We start from the raw sequence: 25,798 nt of genomic DNA on the forward strand, positions 1-25,798 counted from the left end.
CACTCCGCCTCCTCCCACTCCCAGGCACTTTACCATTAGTATCCTCATTCTCAAACTGGAAGGGCCCTTCCTTTACCTCTGTAACTTGTTTCCTAAGCCCATTTCTTCTAGAAATAACTTTTTCTACCTCTGTGATTTTATAAGTAAATGTTATCTTATAGTTGGGGAAAAAAATGACAGAGAATTCAAGATTTTAGTCATGAAGAAACTCAAGAAGATACAAGAAAACTCAGAAAGGCAACTCAATGAGCTCATGAATAAAATTAATGAATAAAAGGATTACTTTACCAAAGAGATTGAAATGATAAAAAAGAAATAAACAGAAATTCTGGAGCTGAAGGAATTAAAGAGGGACATTTCTACTGATCTTACAGGAACAAAAAATAATATAATAAGGAAATATTATGGACTACATGGCAACAAATTAAATAACTTACATGAAATGGACAAATTCCTAGAAATACATAAACTATGGAAACTGACTTATGAAGAAATAGAAAATCTGAATAAACATTAGCAGGTAAAGCAATCAAATTTATTATAATAATAATAAATGCCTACCCACCATGGAAAGCCCAGGCCTGGATGGCTTCACTGATGAATTCAAACATTTAAAGGAAAATTAATACCAATTTTTTAAAACAAACTCTTCCAAAAAAAAAAAATAGAAAAGGAGGGAACATTTCCCAAATCATTCTATGAGGCCAATGTTACTCTTGATACCAAAACCAGGCAAAGACATTAGAAGAAAGGAAAACCACAAACCAATGTCTCTTATGAGTATAGATGCAAAAACCCTTAGCAAAACACTAGCAAACAGAATTCAGCAACAGATGAAAAGGTTTATTCATGATGACTAAGTGGGATTTATGTCTAGAATTCCAAGTTAGCTCAAAATATGAAAGTCAGTGTAACGAACTATATCAATAAAACAAATGATTTTTTCAAACTTCATGATATGTCAATAGACACAGAAGACCTATTTAACAAAATCCAGTACCCCTTCATGATTAAAAATACTAAATAGACTAGGAGTAGCAGGGAACTTCCTCACCCTGATAATGGGCATCTATAAAAAAGACCCACAGCTAACATGGTAGAAGACTTACTCTTTCCATCAAAGATGAGGAACATGCAGGGATTTCTGCCCTTGCCCCTTCTGTTCAAGTCAGGAAAGTGAAATAAAACGCACCCAGATTGGAAAGGAGGAAAACTATCTCTAGTTGCAGATGACATGATCCTATATATAGAAAATCCTAGCAAATCCACTAAAAAATTTCTAGAACTTAGAAACAAATTCAGCAAGATTGCAGGATGCAAGATAAATATACAAAAGTCATTTATAGTACTAGACACTGGCAATGAACAATCCAAAAAATGAAATTAATAGAACACTTAGTATGCCCTGTGTGCAGAGCTGGGTACTAGAGTCCCTGCCCTTGAAGTATTTACAGTGTAGGGGTTAAACAAGCAAACACAGACAATATAGCCTTAAGATGCTGAAATTAAGTTTATTTATTATATTCTGGTGCCTTTATGTACAAGTATAAGAACCTATGGAAGTTAATCAGGTAGAAATAAAATGAGGGTTGGCTTGGGTTTGACATCACTTGTACACAAGATAGTCCTATTTTAGAGTGTCATTGAGATTATTTAGGTGTCTTCTATACTGGGAGTTACTAACAGTTTATAAAATGGTTTACCTAGAAACTTTGAATAGTTTCTGTAATGTTTTTGGACCTTTCCTCTAATTTCATTGTGTGTGAAGTTGAATAACTTTTTGTGAATGGAGAGTCATGATCAGACCTGGTAGCCTTTAGTATAGGACTGTTTGCTCTTTTTGTTTGCTTACCAACTAGATATGACTCAGTAGACTGTCTACTTTATCATAAAGCTTGCGATAGTTCTGTTATCTGGGTTCTACTAAGGCTTCTTATCTGAATGGCAGCCTGCTTCTCTGTCTTTTCTTTTCTCTACTGCAGTTGTTTTGAATTGTTAACATTCTCTTCGAGTATAACTCACCCTACTTCCCTCATTTTTAGAGATCATTTTGCTTAATTCTTCGCAGGAAATATGGAAGTTGTGAGGCATAAAACTCCTTTGGCTCCACATTTCCTTCTCAGTCTCCTTCATGCGCTCCTTTTTCCCCCCTGGCATGTTGGTGTTCTGGCACTGATCAGTGTTCTTAAACAACCCGTCTTCCGTGGGCAATCAACACTTACCTCCATTGACAATATACAGATCTATTCCCTTCTATAGTTGACCTCTTCGTTAAACTCTACACCTACGTTTCTAACACAACTTTCATGCCCTGTAGGTAAGTCAGTGCAAAATCCCCAAAATAGAAATGATTATATCCTCTCTCACATACCACAACGTTTGTGTTGGTGTATATTCATGCAGTTTACCTTGTGAGTTTAGCTTCAGCTAGAGCTCTTCCTTCACTTTCCTCTCTCTTCTCCTAACCTATTGGTCTTTTAAAGCTTAATTTGAAATCTTTCCTCTTCTTTAAATTCTCACTTTCAGTGCTTTAATTTGAACCTTCCTCATCTTTTACCTGGAGTATTTTATTAACCTCCTAATGGCTCTCCCTGCTTTTCATGTCCTCCGCAAATCAGAGTCTAATGGTGAATAGCATTACTTTTCCAAAATGCAGGCCAAATCATGTAGCTCTCATGCTTGAAAACCTTTGAACGACCCATCTCCCCTGTCCATTATCTAATGAGTCAAATCTGAACTCCTTTATGTGGCATACAAGACTTCAGCATATTTTTTGTGTCTCAGCATGCCCCCACTTCAGCCCACCTTTTTTTTTTAAGTATCTTTATTGTTGAAAGTATTACAGATGTCCCCTTTTTCCCCCGTTGATCCTTCTACCCTGCACCTGCCTCAGGCCTTTACCATACTGTTGTCTGTGTCCATGGGTTATGCATATATGCATATAAATTCGTTGGTTAACCTCTTCCCACCCCCCCTACACCCTCACCTCCACCTTTCCTCTGAGATTCGTCAGTCTGTTCCATGCTTCCATGTCTTTGTATCTATTTTGTTCATCAGTTAGTTTGTTCTTTAGATTCCACATATGAGTGAGATCATGTGATACTTGTCTTTCTCTGTTAACCCACCTTTTAACCTTTATCTAGCCCTCTAGACTGTTAATTTTTTTTTTTAAAATATGCCTTTATTGATTTCAGAGAGAGGAAAGGAGAGGGAGAGAGAGAGATAGAAACATCAATGATGAGAGAGTCATTGATCGGCTGCCTCCTACAGGCCCTGGACCAGAGATCAAGCCCGCAACCCGGGCATGTGCCCTGACCAGGAATTGAACCCCGATCGCCTGGATCCTAGGTTGACCGATACTCAACCGCTGAGCCACGCCTGGCCAGGCTAGACTATTAATTCTTAAATCATCTTTCAGACTTTGTAGGTGTTCTCATCTTAAACATTTAAAATCTAGTGATTTAACTCTCATGAAAAGCCTCATAAACAAAATTTTCAAATCTGTGTATCCATAGCAATTTGTAATACAGAGTTCATCATACTATAATTTTTTGTTTACGTATCTGGGCTGTGAACTCCTTGAGGGCATGGATCTTAATTTATCTTGTATTTCTACTGCCTACTTTAGTACTTGTCTGTGCTTTGTCACAGCCTTTATTTCCCTTTTAGTTTTAATGTTTATTGACAGGGTGTTACTTGTCTTTAAAACCCATTTCAGTAGATTATGTCATAATGATTAAGAACAGAGGCTCTAGAATCAAACTGCTCCATCATTTTCCAGCTGTGGGATCTTGGACAAAGTATTTAACCTCACTAAGCCTCTATTTTTACATCTGAAAAATAGGGGGAAAAATAATACATTAAGTTGTGAGGATTAAATGCATGTAAAACACTTAATATAATGCCTGGCACAGTATGCTTGCCTATTATGCATGGTTTTTTAGCTATTATTTCTATTAATTTTTTTCGTTCACAAATATTGATTGAGCATTTCACTATTTGCCAGGTATGGTGGTAGGTACCAGAACAAATAGCTACGGTCCCTGTACTCATGGAGTGATACCTCAGTTTGTACTAGTTATTACAAAAATTATTTTAACAGTTGCTCCCTGGCTGGGTTGCTCAGTTATAGTGTCATCCTGATACGCTAAGATTGTGGGTTCAATCCCCAGTCAGGGCACATACAAGAATCAACCAATGAATGCATAAATAAGTGGCACAGCAAATCCATGTTTCTCTCTCTTTCTCCTCCCCCCCTCTCAAAAATCAAATTAAATTTTTTTAAAACACACAGTTTCTCTAAGTGGTGATGAAGTTGCTATTCTAATTAAATTGTAGTTTCACTATGCTTCCAAAAATTTGTGCATATTTATTGAGTAGTTTCATTAATTGCATATATCTGAAATAGAAGAGTAGTAGTACATTATGCCATAAAATATGAGATAAGAAGTCATCAAATTCATATGTAAAGCAGTGAAGATGTATCGGTGAATCCTAGAAAATTTGCTACCAACTTGGTGTTTTGGTTGCCCAAAAAAGGGTATACAATTTATTTGATATGTTTCTTTTCATTTTAAAAGTAGCGTGGTTTTAGTGTCAAGAGAGAAGTAGTATTTTGGTATAACTTTATTATAAAGATATTTTTATAAGAGCATTCCAAGAGGAGTTAAATCTAGTATGACCTTTTATTTTTAGGTGGTTGAAATGTCTTTGTAACAGAGACATTGCATTTAAGTGTTCCATGATAGGAAGGTGGAATCTTGAAGAAATGATAATAAGAGAGAAATACTTTTTAAATGACTTTTTAAATTGTTTCTGTGAAGCTGAGGAAAAGTGTAAGTTGCTAATTGACCATCATTTTATCTTTTCATTCTTCTACAATTTATAGTTTTGCAAACATGTAAAATACATGTAAAGTGTTGAACATGTATTATACCCATTGTGAATTATTGTTCCATTACACCTGTTCTTTCTTTTCAACAAAGCTCAAAGAATGAGAGAACAGTGTGATAACCCAGATGCAAAAGAGAATGTGGAATTATTAACTAAAATAAATCTGGATTGTATTTATATTTTAAGTCAGTCAGTGGACAAGCTTTTTTTTTACTGTTAAGATACAGTTCTCATCAGTCTACCAAATCTTGCCCTTCTAGTTCTTGGTCTGTGACTTCCTCAAGCTTCTTCAAAGATTGCTTCATTGTTTCATATTCCATTTACTCTTTAACCCATTACAGAAGGCTCCTGCCCCTTCTACTCAGTAGTGACCTCCTAATTTTTTATGTTAATGGGCACTTCTCAGCCCTTCTAGCTCGTGTCATCAGCCACTTCCACCTTAAAGTGCTCTTCTCCTTTGGTTTCTGTGATACCTCTTTCTCATAATTTCCTCCTACCTCTCAGGCTATTACTCTGTTTCTTTCTTAAACAATTTTATTTTTGCTCATACTTTAAATGTTGCATTTTCTATAATTCTGTTCTTAGGTTTCTTTTCTTCTCATTCTTTATTCTTTTAACTTGGCAGTCTTTCATCTATGTTTGTAGTTCCATCTACCTTACGTTAACTAATGGTTCTACAGTGTATTTCTGGAGCTCAGCTTTTGCTGTCAGTACCAGGCTTTAAATTATAATGTCTACTGAATTCAACTGGTTATCCTCAAACTCCACATTCTAACATCCCTTAACTTCTATATAACCTACTATATCCTCTTATTTTGGTACAATTTTTCATTTAATTGTACCAATTTCTAGTCAAAAACTACATCTTTATTATCTCTCAGATTTATCCTATTTTTTCTGTCTCTACTGTAATACTTAAGATTCAAATCCTTATTCTCTCTTGAGACATTGAACAATCCCCAGAGTGACCTTTGTGCCTCCTGAAGTGAACTCCTTATCACCCCATGGCAGTGTTCTAAAATGCAGTGTTTGAAGTGTGTTTTCCTTTACCTTAAAATCTTTTAGATGCTTCTCATTACCCAGCAGTAGTTTTCAAATATTCATCCATGGTCCATCTGCTTTTGGATCATTTAAGAAACTTTTGAAAAACTCATATCCTGTATCTTCCCCCACAGATTCTGAATCAGTATAGAGTTTAGGAATCTTTAAAAATAGTTTCCCAGATTATTTTAATAAGCAGCCAGGGTTGGAAAACACTGACCTATACTTGTGGCTCAGATTCCTTATCAGGGGCCGGAGACCCTTCAGGATCAGGGCTGCCTGCTTCAGTGCTGTCCCTTTTTGTTCTCCCTCCTTTTATTCACTGTGCTCCAGGCAGGTGCTCTCTTCTGCCTCTGGAACCCACCAGTCTCTATCCTCTTTTAAAACCTTTGCCCAGCCTGGCGTGGCTCAGCGGTTGAGCATCGACCTGGGATCCAGGCGATCAGGGTTTGATTCCTTGTCAGGGCACATGCCCGGGTTGCGGGCTCTATCAATGACTCTCTCATCATTGATGTTTCTATCTCTCTCTCTCCCTCTCCTTTCCTGTCTCTGAAATCAATAAAGATATATTTTTTTAAAAAATAAATAAATAAATAAAACCTTTGTTTGCTTTTGTGCAATCAGGAGACAGGATCCTAGATTTCCACCATTTCCACATCTGCTTCCCTCTGCACCCTAGGCAGCACCTCCTTGGATTTTACATGTGGAACTCAGGTTGAAAATCACTGAGCTAATTCAGATCAGTGAGGCCCATAAAGATTAAGCTACTCACTGAAGTCATAATGGTGAATGGCAGACCACATCTAAAATTCAGGATTTATATTCCTAACAAAGTTCTTATTTGTTGCTCTTCTGTGCCTTCATATATATAATGTCTTGGCTGCTGATCTGAAATGACCTCTTAATTCTTTCCTTTCTTAGTAAATTATCATTCATTTGTTCCCTCATTCATTTGTTTATTTATTTGTTCAGTAAACATTTATTTGACTACACAAAGAGCAGTGTAGGATTTGGTGGGAGATAAATAGTAAATTTGAATAATACAAATTTCCTATCCTTAAGGTTCTTAAGACAGTTCCTTTATATTCAATCATAAAATACTATACAGAAAAACAAATTATTGATTTTTAGAAGAGAAAATATACATAACCTTTTCCATTGTTTTCTTTCTTTTCCCTCCAGGAAAAGACCATGTTTGTAGATTTATTGGCTGTGGGAGGAACGATCGCTTCAACTATGTGGTCATGCAGTTGCAGGTAAGTTACCTTGAAAATTTATCTTAAAATCTCTCAGCTTTTATCAAAGTACCTAATTATAGTGGAAAAGACGAAGAAGAAATAATAACAACAACAACATTCTTGGTATCATCTCAGAATGTTTTATATTATGCAGATGAAAATTCATTTAGCCCAGCCAGCATGGCTCAGTGGTTGAGCCATCAACCTATGAACCAGGAGATCATGGTTAGATTCCTGGTCAGGGCACATGCTCAGGTTGTGGGCTCGATCCCCAGTAGGGGGCGTGCAGGAGGCAACCGATCAATGACTTTCTCATCATTGATGTTTCTGTCTCTCTCTCTCCCTCTCCTTTCCTCTCTCTGAAATCAATAAAAACATACCCTACAAAATCATTTAAACAGACTTGATACAAATATTTCCAAAGATGGAAGGGTTGTCTGTCAGCTATTTTGGTTGATTCATATCTTCACTGATTGTGATTATTGCTAAGTTTTCAATCCCTACATGGATTGCCATATATATATAATGTGAGTCTTGCCTTGCCCCTGTACCCTCCCTTTCTACCCTTTGTTACTTTAAAGACTAGTTTTCCACTTATGCACTCAAGTACCAACCTTACCCACTTAAAAATTTAAGCACTAGTTGAGATAGAGGAGACATGCTATTCCTCTTTATCTTTTCATCTTTTAACATTGCTCTCTCTGTTCCCTATCCTTCAGATGGAAAGTGGAGTTGGATTGGGGCAGTGGAGAGAAATTAAGAAGGGGAATGAATATTGGAGTAATGACTGCAGCAGGGAGAAGAGGAAACCATCCCACTCTCTCTGCTGCTACCTCTGCCCCAAACACACACACACACACGCACGCACGCACGCACGCGCGCCTCCAAACTGTAGCCTCCCTCAAAATGTAAAAGCTTCGTTCACCTTGCTGCCTGACTTAGAGATCACAAGGTTTTCTTGCATCTGTAGCAAAATCTGTTTTGGGCATTTGGTTCTTTTCTTTTCTTTTCTTTCAGCTTAACTACATAGCAGTGATTTCAGAGACATAGGTCCTGGCCTAAATGCTTACTCTTCTTGGAAGGCTTTTCTTGTTTCCATCAGCTATCCTTCAGCATTTGATTTAGATTTAAAGATATTGCCCTGCTGGGCGTGGCTCAGCGGTTGAGCATCGACCCAGGATCCAGGCGATCAGGGTTTGATTCCCGGTCAGGGCACATGCCCTGTTGTGGGCTTGATCAATGACTCTCTCATCATTGATGTTTCTGTCTTTCTCTCTCCCTCTCCTTTCCTCTCTCTGAAATCAATAAAGGTATATTTAAAAAAAAAAAGAAAAAAAGATATTAATCTCTTTGCAGACTTAAAGTCTTTGAGTCATATATTTCTCTATCTTGAGCCAGCACAGTTTTATTTCTTGAAGCAGCTGTTCCTCAACCTTTTTAGATTATTAATATGGATCCAGCTTTTTCTCACTTTGGCTAATAATGTAATTTTTATATTTTAAACTATGATATTATAGTTTTCAACTATGATATTTTAAAGTTTTATTTTGGATTTGTGAACATCTTATTTGATTCTCACCATGTCTCCATGGAGAGGATAGGACAAGTTGTTTCCCCATTTTGCAAATGGAAAGGCTGAAGCTCAAGTTGGTTTGTAGTTTGCCTGGGACTGGTTACCTGATGGGTGTTAGGGCTTGGTGGAAGCCTGAGACCAGTGTTCTTGGCCAGATCTCATTTACTATCCTGTCACCATTGAGGCTTTACACGAGCATCCTTAGTGTAGCCAAAGGGTGATATTTTATGATAAGCATATCACCTAGGGAGGGACAAAAAAATATTTTCAGTCCTGTAACCAGAACAGATGTAGATCTAGATTGCCTAACATCAAGGCTGCTATATTTTATAAATGTTCTATTATTCTGGAAAAAATTAAACATACACACAGAAGTGGAATAATATAATGTACCCATGTACTTGTCACCCACCTTCAGTAATTATCAATATGTGGCCAATCTTGTTCCAAGTATATTTTCCATTTTCTCTCCCTCCCCATTATTATTTCAAAGCAAATCCAAGGAATATTTTATCTGTAAAAATATTAATATATATTTCTAAGAAGGATTCCTTTTTTCCATTTTATCCACAGTACACAATAATTCCTAAATAATACCATCAAATTTCAAGTAAGTCTTCAAATTTCCTTGATTGTATCTCTCTCTTCTTTTATATTTGGTTTACTTGAATTTGGTTCCAGGCAGGGTTCATACATTGCATTTAGTAGATAGACCTCTTAAATCTCTTTTTTTCCTGTGAATTTGTTTTTATTGGGATACAGGGGATAGACTGAGAAATGTCACTGTGGGTTCTTAAATCTCTCTTAATCTATAGGTTCCCTCTCTTTTTTCCTTTCAATTTTCTTTTTGTTACTGTTTTTATTGTCATGGATAAAAATGGAGTAATTTGTCATGTGGAAGTTCCCACATTCTGGGTTTTGCTGATTGTTTCCCTGTGGTATTGTTTAACGTGTTCTTCTACTCCCTGTATTTTCTATAAACTGGTGATTAAATCAGATTCCAATTTTGTTTTGTTCGGCCAAAATACTTCAGAGGTGAGTTGATTCACATCAATAGTCAGTGTCTGGTTGTCTCTCTTTTAGGAATGTTAAGATTGATCAGTGAGATGCAGGGACTGTCAGCCTGATTCATTCATTTTAAAGTTCCCAGTGGTTTTTCTCCTAGGTTTTATTAACCCATTAGTAATCATTTCCTAGATCCATTACTTCAGTGGGGTTGCACATGTACTACTATAATTCTGTAATTTCTAATTCAGTTATTAGCTGGAATTCTTTAAAAAGCATTCCACCAACTATTGGGTTATCCTGAGGAAGGATAACATTTCATACAGGAAGGACAGGACTAATATTTGATTCTTTTCTTTTATTTACCAGTTTTCAGAATAGTGAGTTGGTTCCCTAATATTTTCCAAAGGGGACTAATTAGCTCTCTTTAAAAAATATAATTTTGAATTTATATATTTAACATATTTTGTATCTTTCAATCATCATTTTTCTTTTTAATGTTCAAATTGTCTTATCTTTGGCTAGCAGGACTTCTTTCAAGTTGGATCCTGCTTCATTTTGACAGGACTAGACTGCAGGAGTCTTTGATAGTGTCCTTACGTTCTGGTACAACATTGTGTACCTGGCTCATTCTATATATTTCATGCTTCAGAGCTGGAATTAGCCATTTCTCCGTTAAGCCCTGTATTCTGTTAATGGGAAAGGGTATTCAGAGACCACAATCTAGATGCTATGGGTCCCTATTGAACTTGGGTTGGTGATCATTGTTTTAAGTTCTTTTCAAGTGGATGGGTTCAGGATATATATATATATATATATATATATATATATATATATATGTATGTATGTATGTATGTATGTATGTATTTATGTATAAAATTTTTTTAAGAGAAAATATATCATGGTTAATTTTGATATTTCCAACTCAGTTTTGAGAATGGCTAATAGAATTGCTAATACCCTCTTTGATTTTATATTGTGAGGTTCAAGGACATCAAAGTGCATTTCTTTGCGCACTTTTAAAAATATGTAGATGAAGTGATATGATTGGGATTTACATGAAAATAATGCAGTGTATGTGTGTGGGAAAGTAGAGGAGGGTGTGCGTTGTTGGGAGGTAGTAAAATAACAGATAAGAATTTGTTATATTATTTTCTCTCCCTTTAAGGATGTTTCAAATTTTTAATAATTTTATTTGTATTTTTATTGGGATCATGTTCAACTTACAAAATCAGTTAGGAAGAAGTGAATTTACTTTTTTTTCAATATTTATTCCATATTACTATGTATAAAGGTTCTTTTTTTAGTGGCTGCATATTAGTCAGTGAGATGACTGTACCATGATTTATTTAATTGTTCATTTAACGATGGATATATAGGTTGTTTTCAATTTATCTCTGTAACAAATAATAACCATTTGTAGTATATACTCTGAAGTATAGGGGGGCAAAAGTAGGTTTACAGTTGTTTGTATGGAAAATAATACAATAATTAATAAGTAATTCAAGAATAAGCTCTGTTTTACATACTCACAATTGTAAACCTTCTTTTCCCCACCCTGTATATAATTTGCTGGATCAAATTTGCATGTACTTACCATGTTAACAACTCTTTCCTCATACTTTTGCCAGCCTTGTGTTTATCTTTTTAGATTCTGTTATTTGATACCTGAGGTTTACATTTTAAAAGATTTAAAATTTCAAATCATTATTAATATCATAAGTCTAGTTTAATTGATTTCCTTTCAAAAGCTTTTATGATGGTGGAAGGTGTTTATAAATAAAGTTCCAGTATTAGGTATATTTTTGACAATCATAACACTGATTTTTGAAGAAAAAATTTATTGGAATGCTAATGAAAGCTATTAGGTACTCTCATGGGATTATAAAAGTCATTGTTCTCGATTATCACTTTCCATTTGCTAAGGATATAGAGAACAATAAATTCCCCTAACATTACAAAAATAATAAAGATAACTACCAATTTGTGCTGTGGGAAAACTGCATTTTTAAAGAAGATACGTAGTATGAAAGGCTCCAGACATGCTGGTAAATTTTTAATTCTTAGATTTCTTGAGTACTATTTAATATTTTATTTCAGATGGTACTCAGGTAACTTAAGAATCTACTTTTTCAAAAGTGAATCAACTGTCTTTAGTTGAGGTGATGGTATTAGTGGTATTAATTCTAAACATATACTACAAAATTTCGGGAATAGAGAGATAGGGATATTTAAATTTCCTTGAGATATAGGGGCCAGTTTCCATTCTTTGGGAGATAGAACTGTAGCACTGTAACCTGTTCTCATCAGATTACTGGTTGTTACCTAGGGTATAAGGAACTTTCTTGATGGAACAGCACTGTAAAGTGGAAGAAGAACACTTCGGAGTCAGACAGACTTAGATTTGAAAGGCAACTTTACCTTAACAGCTTAACATTATTTAAACTCTCTGAGCCTCAGTTTCCTCATCTGTAAAACAGGAATGACAACTTCTGTTTCAGGTGCTGTGAGAATTAAATGCAATCACTAATGTAATGTATCTGGCACAGGTTAGATACATTCATTGCTTCTATCTACTGCTAAAAGTAATTGAGTGTTTCATACCATTTTTGTTCACAATAACAATAATTAGCACTTATTTGAGTATCTACTGTTTGCCAGACACGATTCTTAACACTTTTTTAATCCTCACAAAACACTGGCCCCATTTTATAAGGAAACTGACAGAAAAATTAAGTAGTTTGTATGGAAATAAATGTTAGGAAGTAATAAGGAATTAATTATATATATATATGTAATCTTTTAAAATAATCAGACTATATTTTGTTATGACATCAGAAGCAAAAGGAATTGTGAGTCAGAAACATAATATGTTCAAAAGCTTTGGTTATTCTTAGATTTGTCTGAAACATTAATGTATTATCCTAACAGAATCTCTTCTCTTGAGAGAATAATGGTTTGGGTAAAATCCTTGCTATTTCGGTCAAAACGTTTTTTAAGAAATATGTCTTTATTGATTTCAGAGAGAGGAAGGGAGAGGGAGAGACATAGAAACAACAATGATGAGAGAGTCACTGATCAGCTGCCTCCTGCACACCCCCTATTGGGGATCGAGCCCACAACCCGGGCACGTGACCTGACCTGGAATTGAACGGTGATCTCCTGGATCATAGGTAGATGCTCAACTGCTGAGCCACACCGGCTGGACTCAAGTCAAAACATTTTTAATGGTAAACGGATAATTCCTCCTTTTTTCTTATAACATAGTTTTAGTACCATATTTGTAAGTGTTTATTTGGTTTCCATAGGGTCGGAATCTGGCAGATCTACGCCGTAGCCAGTCCCGGGGCACATTCACTATTAGCACTACTCTTCGGCTGGGTAGACAGATTCTGGAATCTATTGAGAGCATCCATTCTGTGGGATTCTTGCACCGAGACATCAAACCGGTAGGGGGCTTTTTGCAGCCAGAGCATAGAATAAGTTTGTTTGCTACTCTTAATCTTAAAATGGGACACAATATATTACAAATATAGCTTTCTATATTACATACAAAGTAATATTTTAATTTCTGTAGCAAAAATGTAACTGGAAGCAAAATATAATTTGCCTCTTCATTTTAAAAAAAAATGATAATTACACATTACAACTTATATTCAAGAGCTTTTCTCTTACAATGAAAATGTTGCTCAACAGCCAAATTAAAAATGATCAATGCTTGACTATTATTATTATATGTGTTAACATTGCTAATTACTTAGCCTTACACCTAAATTGATAGTTATTCCTTGGATTTCTTTTTCCTAATATTGGTTAAAAATATTTACATATGTTGCTTTTAGATATGTTGGCATGATGTTCTTTGAACTATGTTTTGTTTTGTTTTGTTTTGTTTATCTGGTGTGGTTTGTTTTTTTACTTGAGTTCTGGCTAGGAAAACATTCAGAGCCAAGATTCAAACTGTAAGAAAAAGTTTAGTTAGAAAGGCACAGAGGTAAAAGAAGTGAGTGATAGAAGAAGTGGGCACAGAAAAAAAGTTTCAGAGGCAAAAGAAGGGTCCTTGGAGCTTAGGAGAGAGGAAGATGAAGGTAACATGCCTGGGGGGGGAAATGGGGAGGAGAAAGGCATGAGCATGCTCCCTGAGAGGTATTTTTAAGTGACAAATTATATTTATAAGAAACAATCAGTTTTGAAATACTACTTTTTCCTCCGAGTGCTACAGTGGCAATAAAGAATATTTTTTCCTATTGTTTTTCTTAGAAATTGTCATTTTCATAACTGTGAAATATACTTTTTTATTTTTCCTTCTCATTTTTTTTAATTGCTCACAAGGGGAATGACTAATTTCTGAAATAGTGTATTTACTAGAAATTTATCATATGTTTGTTGGTTCAGCTGAAAATCACACCCATCTGTTGCTACAAAATTTCTAAAATTATTTAAATAGTTTACTTGAAAATGCCAATGAAAATTAACATGGTGGAGTCAGACTTAATATAATGTAGATTCCTCTGGCTCTTATTTCTTTGCCAAACTAAATGTCATTATTTGATTGTGGTGATTGAAAAGTTTCCATTTTCATCAGAAAGTTCCCTAAGTAGAACAGTGTTTTAAAATAAAAGCTAACAATTCTGCAACAATTTGACTTTTGCTTTTGTAAATTCTCTTGTTTACAATACCCATCTTTGCAAGTTTGTGGTCATTTAATGTTACATTTATTTTTATTAAGGGAAGAATGTAAAGTATATTTTCCTTAAATCTGTTTTGAAATGTTTCTTTAAATTGCATCTTAATTTTTACACTTAGTGAAACTCAGCTTTAGGATATTCATTTATATTTCTGAGCTATGTATTCAATTTTGCCCACTCCTAGTTCCTCTGATTTTAAAAAGTTAGGAATTGAATTTTCATTTAGACAGTGACTTAGAGGAAGTTAGAGTTCTTTCCAGTTAAGTCAGTGTCGTGTTGTATATAACTTTATACGGTCACCTAAATTCTTTGTTGCTCAAAGTTCACCTGATCATAGGCATTAATAGAACCCACAATGAAATTATGTATTAATTACAGTAAACATAATTGATTACAGTAGTGTATTTGGGACATGTATTATATAGAATTTAAGTAGAAGAATTAAAATATAGGAAGGATAAGATATGAGGACTAATTATTATAATAATATGTATATTTTCCTTCTTTATTTTTCTAGTCGAACTTTGCCATGGGTCGCTTTCCTAGTACATGTAGGAAGTGTTACATGCTTGATTTTGGCTTGGCTCGACAATTTACTAATTCCTGCGGTGACGTCAGACCAGTAAGATTTTTCATATTATTATTAAATATTTGAGATTTAACCTATTTATTGTATCACTATTTAAAGAAATGCTAAGTATGTATCAAAATGGATGTCATTCAAGAAGTAGCATATATATTTATGATTAAGTCATAGAAATGAGTTAATTAGTTTTATTATTGAAAGTTGTAGATTTTTTAAAAAGTATATTAGATGCAGACTTAGTTGTCTTGTAGTAAGAACATACATTAGCCCTTTAGGATCAGAAGTCTTTTTTTTTAGTCCAAGGCTCTTTCTACATACTACAGTTCTTCTGTTTCAGTTATTGTACTTTTCATATCCATTTGGTTCTTTTAAAAAATTTCTCTTTATTAATATTTTCTGTTAGATACGATGTTGTTATACTTCCCTTACTTCTTTTATCAAACATTCCTTTAGTTTTGTGAAGATATTTATAAAGGCTAGTTTTAAATCTTTTGCTGTTAAATCCAACATCTAGTCACTCTCGCAATTTCTGTTGCCTGCTTTTTTCCTTTTTTTTTTGTTTATGTATGGGTCATAATTTCCTGTTTCTTTGCATGCCTTATAATTTTTTTTATTGGAAACATATTTTCGATAATATGTTGTAGCAATTCTGGGTACTGGTCCTCCCTTTCAGGGCTTGTTATTATGTGCTTGTTTATTGGTTTAGTGCCTGTATTATTTTAGTGAAGTTTGTTTTTTCCACTCCCCACCCTAAAAACACAGTGTTAATCTCCACTAATTGATTGCCCTGTTGTTTATAACAGTGTGCTAGGGCACAAATTCCTTGACAAACTAATCTAATCAAATTGTGCCTCCTAAAATGGAATGATTTCTATCCCCCCTTTTTTCACTTTTTTAAAAAAATGAATTTTTTGAGGTGACATTGGTTAATAAAATTATGCAGGTTTCAGGTATACAATTCTATAATACATCATCTGTATATTGTATTGTGTGGTCACCACCCCAAGTCAAGTCTCTTCCATCACCATTTATCTCCCCTTTACTCTCTTCTACATCCCCCCAGTCCCCTTTCCCTCTGGCCATCGCCACACAGTTGTCTGTGTCTATGGGTTTTGTATATATGTTCTTCGACTAATTCCTTCACCTTCTTTCATCCAGCCCCCCATCCCCCTCCCCTCTGACAGCTATCAATCTGTTGCATGTATCCATGACTGTATTTCCATTTTGTTTGTTAGTTGATTTTGTTTATTAGATTCCATATATAAGTGAAATCATATGGTACTTGTCTTTCTCTGACTGGCTTATTTCACTTAGCATAATGCTCTCTAGATCCATCCATGCTGTGGTAAAAGGTAAGATTTCCTCTTTTTTATGGCCAAGTAGTATTCCATTGTGTAAATGTACCACAGCTTTTTTATCCACTCATTTACTGATGGGCACTTGAGGTGCTTCCAAATCTTGGCTATTATAAATAACACTGCATTGAACATAGAGGCATATATATTTTTTCAAATTAGTGTAGTTATCTCTTTTTTTGCTTTCTGCCCCCAGGCAGAATCTCTTAGCCAAGGCTCTGGATTTGCAGGTGAGGACTATAGCTAGCTGTTCTCTGAGTGATTTACTCACTTTAGGAGTTGAACCCTTTGGTTCAGTAGGGGGCAGTAGTCTGAGGTCTCTCAGCAAAGAACCACTGCCTCATGAGCCAAGAGAAGGAGAGTTAGGGTCCCATTATTCTCAGCATTCCACGTCCAAGGTAGAGTCTCTACTCCATAAGAGAAGGCTAGGAGCCTCTACCTCTCTACCCACAGTTGCTCAGGCCTTAGCCTGCTCAGCAACAGGCAGCTGGGAAAATATGTGAAATGCTGAAGTCCTGCTCCTAGGGAAGAAAGCCCTGTGTATGGGAAGTTGGGGAGGAAGGAGCCCTGTGTTCTAGGGCTCAACAGCCTGGAGTAGAGCCACCCTTACTGATCTGGAAGAGACAAGGGAAGGATCAATTTTGGTTCAGATACCATTGATCTTGCCTTTCTTGCTGAAGAATTTCATAGGTTTTCCTGAACAGATGTTTCTTCATTTGTTGTTTGCCCTAAGAACCATTTACAGAGGCTTTAGTTGTTTTTTAAAATAATTTTCACCAGTTTTACTGGGGAGCATATCTGGTAGAGCTCCTCATGTTGTCATACTGGCATTTGTTCTCCCACTATAGTTCTTATACTTGTGTCTAGTTTTTACCATTAGTTTTGTTTTAACTTTCCATGATTGTGACTTCCATTCCTAGCAGATTGGTGCACAGAAGTTGAAACACTGGTTTTGAATGAGCTAACTATATAATAATAGAGTTGTATACAGAAGTGTAAATTATATTTAAAATATAGGCACATGAGAATTTAAGTGCCTAGAAATTATGAGAGAATCTTTCAGATCCTGGGGAAGGTCTTGCATGATTAATAGATAGCAAGGTAGTGTTACTGGTCCAAAGTCTGTGTGCTCTATGCTTTGAAATGCCAAGGCTCAAAACATAAGAGTAAGGAAAGGTTTATTGATCAAGAAGGTGTCAACTGAGCCCCCAGCTGACGTGGCTCAGCGGTTGAGCATCAACCTATGATCCAGGAGAACACAATTCAATTCCTGGTCAGGGCATATGCCCGGGTTGTGGGCTCAATCCCCAGTGGGTGGGCATGTAGGAGGCAGCCAGTTAGTGACTCACTCATCATTGATGTTTCTATCTTTCTCTCTCCCCCTCTCTCTCTCCTTCTCTCTCAAATCAATAAATATATATTTAAAAAAAAAAAAAAAAAGGAGGAAGGTGTCAGCTGAGAAGATGGAAGACTTAGTGGTTCCTCAAATTCAAGTTAAGAAAGTACAGAGTTCAGGCTTCTTTTATGTCAAGGGAAGGAGAGATTGGCAGGGGGCGGGGTGGTGGTGCATTTGAGGCGATTGACCACTATAGACATTTGGGCACCAGCAGTGGTCCGAGGAAGATTGTGCCACTTGATGTGAGTCTGGTCACAAGGCTCCTGCAAATCTTTGATAAACAATACACACTTCCTTATCTCCTCAAACCACAAGCAGAATTCCTCTAATAATTAGCATGTCTATGCAAGACTGAGCAGAAGCTGTTAGCCTGAAGGCCATGGGAACAAAGCAGGCTGAACAAGAGGGAATCAGAGAGACTGAGCATTTCATTGTTACAGAAGGTGATGAACTTAGTTTCTATTTAACTTATTAGATTTGAATATTATCCTGGAATCCTATTTCTATTCCAAGTATTTTTTTTTTTTTTAATATATCTTTTATTGATTTCAGAGAGAGGAAAGGAGAGGGAGAGAGAGAGACAGAAACATCAATGATGAGTCATTGATCAAGCCCACAACCGGGCATGTGCCCTGACCAGGAATCGAACCCTGATCGCCTGGATCCTGGGTCGACGCTCAACCTCTGAGCCACGCCTGGCTGGGCCCAAGTATTTTTTTATAATTTTTAGAATATTATCGGGTTATTTTTTATTCTCTCATGTTTATTCTCTCATGTTTATTCTCTCATATTTAATGAGCACATATTATGTGTGAGGCATGGAAGTAGGTGCTGGGACTACAATGGTGAACAGGCAGGCCAAAACAAGGTTCTTATGGATGTTATGTTCTAGTGGAGAAGACATAATACACAAATAAATACGTAATTTTATATAATGATAAATGTCTATGAAGAAACGCAAAGCATGGTATTGACATAGAGTCAGTATCATGTGAGGTATAAAAGACTATTTTAGAGGTATTAGTTAGAAAAGACTCCTCTTGAGGAGGTATTGAGTTGAGAGTTGGATGAAGTAAGAGCAAGCCATGTAAATATCTGTTGAGAAAGTGTTCCAGGCAAAGGGAACAGTGAGTGAGTGTAAAGTCTCTGAGACAGAGTAGATTTGGTGTGTTCAAGAAAATGTAGGGGAGCCACTGTGGTGTGGTGTGTGTGTGGCACAGCATAAAAGGGTAAGTGGAGAGAGAAGGTTTAAGATGTTAGTAGGCCCCCCAGATTGTGTATGATTATTGAAAGAGGTAGATTTTATTCTAAGTATGATTGGAAGCCTTTGGAAATTTTTGAGCAGGGTTGTCATATAATCTGTTGCATGAGCTGTCAATGAACTAACTGTACAAGGTGAGGCAAAAGTAGGTTTACAGTTCTTTGGATAGAAAATAATATAACAATAAATTATAATACAAGAATAAACTGTGTATTTCACATACTCATAACTGTAAACCTACTTTTGCCTAACCCTGCATAGTAGAAGATTATTTAAAACATGACCACATGAGATTTTTAAGTGCCTAGAAATTGTGGGGACACTATCTTTGGTTTTATCAATATTCTTGTGTTACTTGGTAGCTAGGCAGGCAAAGAACTTAGGTTCTATGTAGTTTATTGGATTGGAATATATTTCTGGAATTTAAATAACAGTTTTTCAATTTTTAGAACATGCTTTTTTAAAAGTCACTCTGGCTGTAAAGAAGAGACTATTGAGAGCAAGAGTGGAATCAGAAAGACAAGTTAGAAGACTAATACCATGATCTAGTGATCACTGGTGGTGGTTGGGACCTAAGACATTGGTGTGGTGCAATAAGGTAGTGAGAAATGATTATATTTTGCATTTATTTTAAGATAGATTTAATAAGACTTCCTTCTGGATTTGACATTGAGATGTGAAGGAAAAAGACGAGTCAAGAATGACTACTAAATTTTTGTCCTGAGTGAATGGTCATGCTATTAACTATGATGGGGAAGGATGAAGAACAGATTTGATAAGGGAAAAAAACACAAGTTCTATTTTTCTAGAAGTTAAGTTTGAGATGCTTCTTAGATTAGAGATGGAAATAACAAGAAGCCAATATGATATAGTAATTTGTAGCTCAAAGGAGAATCAGGGCTGGAGATGATATAAATTTAAGAATCATTTGCTACCAATATTTAAAACTAAATGGTAATTTTAAAAAATGGAACTAGATTAGATCAGCTAGGGAGAAGGCATGGCTAGGTAAAAAAACAAAAAGAGGTTCTGACTCTGAGCTACTGGGGCACTTTAGACACTTGACGATGGATAGAGAACTATGAGCTAGCCAAGAGGAGTGCGGGGGAGGATCGGCCAGTGAGGTGGGAGAAAAATCAGGTAAGTGTGATATCTTGGGAGCCAAGTGAAGAAACTGTTTCAAGTATGTAGGGGTGGTTATCACCTGCACCAGATGCTACTGATAGGTCAAGTAAGGTGGGAAATGAGAACTGACCATCTGGATTACCTAATTGAAATAGGTTAAAGAGAGAGTTGGAGAAAGAAAGTGAAGAAAGCGAATATAGGCAACTCTGGTGGAGTTTCTTTGTTCTGAAGAGGAGTGGTAAAACAAAATAGTTGAAAGGGCAGTAAAATCCATCCTTTTTTCCCTAATTTTTAAAAAAATGGTTGTTATTAACATGTGTGTGCGCTGATGGTAATATTCCAGGAGATGTGAAAAAACTGATAATGTAGGACAGAGCAGGAACAATTATAGGAGCCAAGTTCTTTCTGGCTGGCAGGGGAAGAAATCCTGGCACAATGGTGAGGTTAGCCCATTATGTAAGAGCAAGAACACTTTCCCATTGTAACTGGGGAAAAGGCAGAATAAGTGGACACGGGTAACCAATATTTTGTGTGGTTTTTTTATCTTGCCATATATATTCTAAAAGAGTGTAAAAAACACATATATAAATCTCAAGTAAGAATATTAAGACATCCATGGCCTCCATCTAGGTTAAGAAATAGCTCATCCCACCTTAGAAGCATGCTATGGTCCTTTCCTGATGGCATCCCTTTTCCTTCCTCTAGCAGCACCATCCAACAGAACTTACTATGAAGATGGAAATGTTCTGTGTCTGCACTGTCCGATATGATAGCCACTAGCCATATGAGCACTTGAATTGTGACCGGAGCAAAGAAGGAACTCAATTTCAAATTTCATTTAGTTTGAAGTTGCTATTATATTGGCCATTACAGCCCTAGACAAACTCCATTCTTAATTTTGCATTAACCAATCCCTTGCTTTGCTTTCTTCTCTCTTCTGTAGACCCAAGGGTAGTTGTTCAGAGTATGGAGCAGATTCAGGGAGTTTTGTAAAATACTACAGTTACCATGTGTCTTTCGCCTAGCTTCCCCCAGTGATAGATCTTAGATAGTCATAGTAGTACATTGTCAAAACTAGGAAATTGATACTAGTGTACTATTACTAACTCAAGTACAGCCCTGAATCAGATTTTACTATTTTTTACACACCTTTTTTCTTAGGAGTAGGGGGAGTGGTATCTGAAATTTTATTACTTATATAGATAACCAACACTGCAATCAGGATACAAAACTCTTTCATTACCACAAAGAAATGCCTTCAAAATGTAATGTGGCTCGGCCGGGTGTGGCTCAGCGGTTGAGCATCGATCTAGGATCCAGGAGATCGGGGTTCGATTCCCAGTCAGGGCACATGCCCGGGTTGTGGGCTGCAGCCGATCAGTGACTCTCTCATCATTGATGTTTCTATCTCTCTCTCTCCCTCTCCCTTCTTCTCTCTGAAATCAATAAAGATATATTTTAAAAAACACACAACAAAACGTAATGTGTATTTATCTACCAAACTTATGATATGGATCATCAGTCAGCATGCATTACAAACAGAATGATGGATTGTTTCTGTGACATTAGTGAGTTGTTTATGTGGTTGGCTTTGAGATCCTCTATTATTTATCACCTTTAAGATATATTAGTTACATTAAATAGGGATGTGAGGTACAAAGATGCTTTGATCCATACAGTTTCAGAGTTGAATTTCTATTTGCTTAATGATTCCATTCAGCATGCCTCTTTTTTCTCTCCTGGTTTAAAGCATGCCCCAGTTTCCTTAGCGCTTCAGCTGGCATCTCACATTGGCCCTTTGTGTCTAAGCTCTTGGAATGCCATGCTTTCTCCTTCCTAACCATTCAGCTGAAACTTCCAGTGCCTAGGGCTGTAGTGACCTAATTAAGAACAATTTTTAAAGTCTTTTTCTCTGTTACCTTTCCAGAATTTCAACTACAGGATGTCCCCCCAAAATGTGTACACACTGTGAATGATTATTAAGTCAGTATTTATTAACATACAGTTCATTTTCAAAATTGAGTTATCAGCTGTTAAAGTGTGTATACATTTTTAAGGGACACCGTGTATTTTCTTATTTCCCCTGGGGGTTTTATTACAAAGTTCTTCATGCCATCTCTCCCCACCCCCAATCTGCTCCCTTTGATTAGCAGTAAATCCAGGCTCATGCCTAGAGTCCTTTCTTTCTCCTTCCAGATTTATTCTTCTGGGAGCTCATTCTGTCTCTAACATGCATCCCCTTCTTCACATTCATACTGCTTCTGTCCTTGTACAGGTGTCCTGATTTCTTGTTTGATTAAAATAGTTTCCTCACCGATCTCCTTACCCTCTCCTTTCCATCTATCCTTTATACTTCCAGCAGAGTAACCATGCCAAGCACTTTCTCAATCATATCACTTCCATACTTAAAATTTTTTGATGAATTCCATTTGACTGCACATTATAAATTAAACAATTTACTATGACATTCAAGGCCATCCTTAATCTGATTCCAACCTATGTTTTCATTATTTTCTCTTACCATTTGCTTCAACTATACCAAACTCTTTTCCCTAACACTACAGTACTTTCCTCCCTTTTGGCATTGTTCATTGTGTTCTTTTTACTTAAAATGCATTTTCTTCTTCCTGTTGTAATTCTGTCAGTTCTTCTAGGCACAATATACTTTTTCTTTTTTTAAATTTTCACTCAAATATCTAGGTATTTATTTTAATAAAGTACACTCTTAGGTTTTTAACCACTCTCATGTTTTACTTTTTTTCTCTAAAGATGTTTTTAAATATAATTTTGGAAAAGATAATACTGTATTCATATGTTGCAAAAATAAAAGAACTAACAATTCATCAAAATTTATACTTGTCCTGGCTAGGTAGCTCAGTTGGTTAGAGTGTTGTCCCAATACACAAAGGTTGCAGGTTCGATCCCTAGTCAGGGCACATACAAGAGTCAACCAGTGAATGCATAAATAAGTGGAACAACAAACTGATGTTTTTCTCTCTCTCTCTCCTTCCTTTTCTCTCTCTAAAATCAGTAAATTAAAAAAAAATTAACACCGTGCTCTTTGAAAGACACGGTTAAGCAAATGAAAAATCAAGTCACAGACTGGGAAAAATATTTGCAAAACACACAAAGGACTTATATCAAGAATCTATAATAAATTTTTACAACTCACTAATTAAAAGAAAAAGAAATGAGCAAAAGTTTTGAATAGACATTTGATCAAAGAAGAGATACTACAGATGGCAAATAAGTATATTAACAAATGCTGAGCATCTTTAGTTATCAGGGAAATGCAAATTCAAACCACAGTGAGATATTACTACACTGTAATTAGAATGGTTAAACCAAAAAAAACCCCAGGCACTTCTAAGAGTAGTGATGGACAGAAATCAGAGGTTGCCAGAGACTGGGAGTGGAGGGGAAGGGATTGACTACAAAGGGCATGGAGGGGCACTTAGAATGATAGAAATATTCTGTATCTTGATTGCAGTGGTAGCTACATGACTATATATCTTTGTCAAAACTTAGAGAACTGTGTATACCTAAAGTATGAATTTTACTGTATGTAAATTATGCTTCAATAAATCTTTCTTTTAAAAAATTAAAAGGTAAAAAGTGAAACAAATCTCCATTTCACCCCTCTTCCAAATCCACTCTTTTCCTCTCTCCCTCGTCCCTCCATCCTTAGGTAGCTATTATCATTATTAGCTCCTTAATTTATTCTTCCAGAATTTCTTTATGCATATACAATAAATATGAATGTATATTCTCATTTTTCCCTTTTTGATTCAAAAGGTAGCATGATGTACATTCTGCACTTTTTTTTTCACTTACCAGTATAGCTATATCTTTCCATATAGGATATAGAGCTTCTTCATTCTTTTCTTGTAGTTACAAAGTGTATTCCATTATGTGAATGGATGTACTGTAATTTAGTCAGTCCCCTATTGATGAACATTTAGGTGACTTCTGGTCTTTTGCTATCATAAACACCAATGTAGTGGATGAATTTGTACATTCACTATTTTTGCACATATGCAAATATATTTGTAAGATAAATTTCTAGAAGTGAAATTGCCAGGTCAGAAAGAATGTTTGCATTTGTAACTTTCATAGCTATCAGCCAAATTGTCACCAGTTAGGGAAGTTTCAAGAGATCACCTATGCCAAGGCCCAGTTAAAAGTTACCTTATTCTTAAGACTTTTCCTTCTTCCTTTCCACCAAATGGAACTAATCCTTACCACTTTTTGGTTTTCATAGCTCATTGTACTTTGCTAATGATGTCTATTATAATCTGCTTTGAATTAGAATTATTTGCATATATAGTTGTTTTCCCCAAATTGGTCTTGTCTTTTCTGCATTATATAAGGTAGCTGAATTTTGTTGACCTGGTATTATTTCTTTGATGAGTCACCTCAAGATCTCTTTAGGGCTACTTGTTTGGGATCCCTCTCACTGCAGCAGGAGCTTTAGTCTCTCCTTCAATAAACTTTTGCTTTCCCATAAAAACAAAGCAAAACAAAAAAAATACCTCTCTAAACAGCTGATCTCTCTTTACTTATATTTCAACCTTCCCAATAGCAGAAGTAAGGTCAGAGCCACGCCAAGGGTACTCTTAACTGGAAAGTCTCCTGGGCTTGTCTTGGCTAGAATCTATCTGGGAGAATTGCACTTGCTAGTCTCTTCAGTTGGAATGTCAGTCTCTTCAGTAAGAGAACCCACAAATAAATCCATTTTGGAATGAGGACAGTGCCAGGTCATAGAATGTCTTGTAGGCTGTAAGAAAAGTTTGGACTTTATCCTGAGTTGAGTTCTTTGAGAACTTAGATCATGTATTATTCATGTTTGGATTTATTCCCAGTACCTGGCTCATAGTAAGTACTCATTAACTTAAATTTATGAATATATGAATTGCATATATAGGAAGGGATACAAGTTGCCACCACCTTTGAGTTGAGTTTGAATGAAATAACCAAGACATGAAGAGGTTGGCATCTTAGATTTCTCAGAGATTCCTCATGGTCTTAATATGCTTATTTGTAATCAGAGCCTGAATGTTTGTCTATATACTATAATGCTTAACATGATTCTATTTGATGTTTTCTAATAGACAGAATTTATTTGTTATAAATGCCATTTTATTTTTAAATGTAGGTAGAAAACTAGGACTTACTGATAACTAAAATGTTATTACTATTTTAATATCTCGAATTTTCTATAATTTCACAATAGAAAGTTAGAATTTTAAATAGTCCTTTACTATGGCAGTAATGCACATATTTCTCACATCTACTTTATGGGCTCAAGTGTACTGAATCTTTTGCTATTTGAAGCTCATTTATTATTCTTTTTTGGTTTTGTTGTAGCCTCGAGCTGTGGCAGGCTTTCGAGGGACAGTTCGTTATGCATCAATCAATGCTCATCGGAACAGAGTAAGTATCTGAACTAGAGTGTTGTCTGTATAAGCACTCTGATGGCTTGAATTAGGTTGACTTCTTCACATTAGAGCACAAAGGTGTGGAAAGTACTTTGAAGCAGACAGAAAGACAGTAATACTAATGCATGGAAGGTGGATAGTGAACAACAGATGTGTGCAACTGCAGAAAAAATAAAATTGGATTGGCTAGAAAAGATAA

General features: G+C 35.8%; 1 protein-coding gene across 5 annotated transcripts in view; it reads left to right on the top strand.

Annotated features, from left to right (window-relative positions):
• The window catches only part of TTBK2 (tau tubulin kinase 2), a 97,889-nt gene that overhangs the window by 27,088 nt on the left and 45,003 nt on the right, over positions 1 to 25,798 (top strand). For all 5 annotated transcript variants that reach the window (XM_016212327.2, XM_016212329.2, XM_087822002.1 and 2 more), the window contains 4 exons: positions 7,117 to 7,190; positions 13,059 to 13,199; positions 14,956 to 15,060; positions 25,529 to 25,594. In XM_016212327.2, the coding sequence (XP_016067813.2) occupies positions 7,117 to 7,190; positions 13,059 to 13,199; positions 14,956 to 15,060; positions 25,529 to 25,594 (386 nt within the window). The remainder of the gene's footprint in view (positions 1 to 7,116; positions 7,191 to 13,058; positions 13,200 to 14,955; positions 15,061 to 25,528; positions 25,595 to 25,798) is intronic.

The sequence above is a fragment of the Miniopterus natalensis genome, chromosome 1 (genome assembly GCF_054644295.1).
Source record: "Miniopterus natalensis isolate mMinNat1 chromosome 1, mMinNat1.hap1, whole genome shotgun sequence".
NCBI classification, from domain to species: domain Eukaryota; kingdom Metazoa; phylum Chordata; class Mammalia; order Chiroptera; family Miniopteridae; genus Miniopterus; species Miniopterus natalensis.